Below are 1,942 nucleotides of genomic sequence, written 5' to 3' on the forward strand. Positions count from 1 at the left end.
CTGACTCTCTGTCTCTCTGTCTCTCTCTCTGTCTGTCTGTCTCTCTCTCTGTCTGTCTGACTCTCTGTCTGTCTCTCTGTCTCTCTGTCTGTCTGTCTGTCTGTCTCTCTCTCTGTCTGTCTGACTCTCTGTCTGTCTCTCTGTCTCTCTGTCTGTCTGTCTGTCTGTCTCTCTCTCTGTCTTACCTGTCTGTCTGTTTGTCTGTCTCTCTGTCTGTCTCATTCTTACCGGTAACAGATGACCATGGCGATGGCCATGGCAACCAGCAACAGTATGGCCATGGAGACGAGGACAGAGGTGACCACCAGCTGAGACTGAGACATCCCTGTGAGAGGAGACACAGCACATCACAACARCAAACAAACAACAAACAAACAAACAGTAAACAACATCAGATCCATACCGTCGGGCTGGGTGCTGAAGATCCTTGTGGTACTGAAGGGTCCATACCCGACCTGGGAGCGGGCTCGGACCTGGACCTGGTACTGTGTGGCCCTCTGCAGGCCCTTCAGGACCACAGAAGAAGACTTGCTGGACACGTACTGCCACTGACCCACCTCCTCTCYGTCCCTACAACAGTAGCGCAGCTCGTAGTCCAGGACCTGGTGCTGGTTCTGCAGGACCGGGCGGGTCCACTCCACTGACAGAGTGTCCTCTGAGACCCCCACCTTCCTCAGACCAGAGACCGCAGGAGGAACTGGACAGACCATCAGGAAACTTCACATCAGAAGACCAGAGGGTCTGAAAGGCATGCTGGGTAATGTAGTCTGTTACCATCTCTGCTGGTGGTGACGTTCAGACTGACAGAGGCCGGCTCTGATTGGCTGACAGCTGAGACCCCGTTCAGTGATTGGATGGTGAACATGTACTTGGTTTGTGGGCGGAGCCCCCAGATAATGACACGGCGCTGAGTCAGACTGCGCTGCATGGGCCGGTACAGAACGCTGTCATCACACGGAGAACAGGAACTGACCAATCCCTGAAGAGCAAGGAGGAAGGGGTGGAGTCAGGAGAAGACTGCACTGGTTACTGGTCTGACTAGTCATTAGACTGGATACTGGTCTGACTACTTTCTAAACTGGTTATAGACTAGACTTGTTACTGGTCTGACTAGACTCTAGACTGGATACTGGTATGACTGGTTACTGGTCTGACTGGTTACTGGTCTGACTAGACTCTAGACTGGATACTGGTCTGACTAGTTTCTAGACTGGATACTGGTCTGACTATGCTTCAGACTGGTGATAGACTAGACTTGTTACTGGTCTGACTAGTCTCTGGACTTGATACTGGTATGACTGGTTACTGGTCTGACTGGTTACTGGTCTGACTAGACTCTAGACTGGATACTGGTCTGACTAGTTTCTAGACTGGATACTGGTCTGACTATGCTTCAGAATGGTTATAGACTAGAATGGTTACAGGCCTAGAAACTAGTAACCAGTCTAAAGATTTGTCAGACCAGTAACCAGTACAGAGACTAGTCAGAATTGTAACTAGTCTAAATGGTTTGATTTCTCTGGTCTAACTGGTCTAATTTCTGTGGTTTCTCTGGTCTAACTGGTCTCATTTCTGTTGTTTCTCTGGTTTAACTGGTCTAATTTCTGTAGTTTCTCTGGTTTAACTGGTCTAATTTCTGTTGTTTCTCTGGTCTAACTGGTCTCATTTCTGTGGTTTCTCTGGTTTAACTGGTCTAATTTCTGTTGTTTCTCTGGTCTAACTGGTCCAATATCTGTGGTTTAACTGGTCTAATTTCTGTTGTTTAACTGGTTTAACTGGTCTAATTTCTGTAGTTTCTCTGGTTTAACTGGTCTAATTTCTGTTGTTTCTCTGGTTTAACTGGTCTAATTTCTGTGGTTTAACTGGTCTAATTTCTGTGGTTTAACTGGTCTAATTTCTGTGGTTTAACTGGTCTAATTTCTGTGGTTTAACTGGTCTAATT

At 47.3% G+C, this 1,942-nt stretch overlaps 1 protein-coding gene across 1 annotated transcript in view; it reads right to left on the bottom strand.

The window, feature by feature from the left end:
• Nucleotides 1-228: 228 nt before the first annotated feature.
• Nucleotides 229-1,942, bottom strand: part of LOC106533132 (ephrin type-B receptor 4) — a gene marked incomplete at both ends in the record, with an annotated part of 8,740 nt that continues 7,026 nt past the window's right edge. The window contains 3 exon segments of the mRNA XM_014029374.1: nucleotides 229-325; nucleotides 404-697; nucleotides 775-979. Coding sequence (XP_013884828.1) covers nucleotides 229-325; nucleotides 404-697; nucleotides 775-979 — 596 coding nt within the window.

This window comes from Austrofundulus limnaeus, unplaced genomic scaffold, assembly GCF_001266775.1.
Source record: "Austrofundulus limnaeus strain Quisiro unplaced genomic scaffold, Austrofundulus_limnaeus-1.0 Scaffold890, whole genome shotgun sequence".
Taxonomy (NCBI): Eukaryota; Metazoa; Chordata; class Actinopteri; order Cyprinodontiformes; family Rivulidae; genus Austrofundulus; species Austrofundulus limnaeus.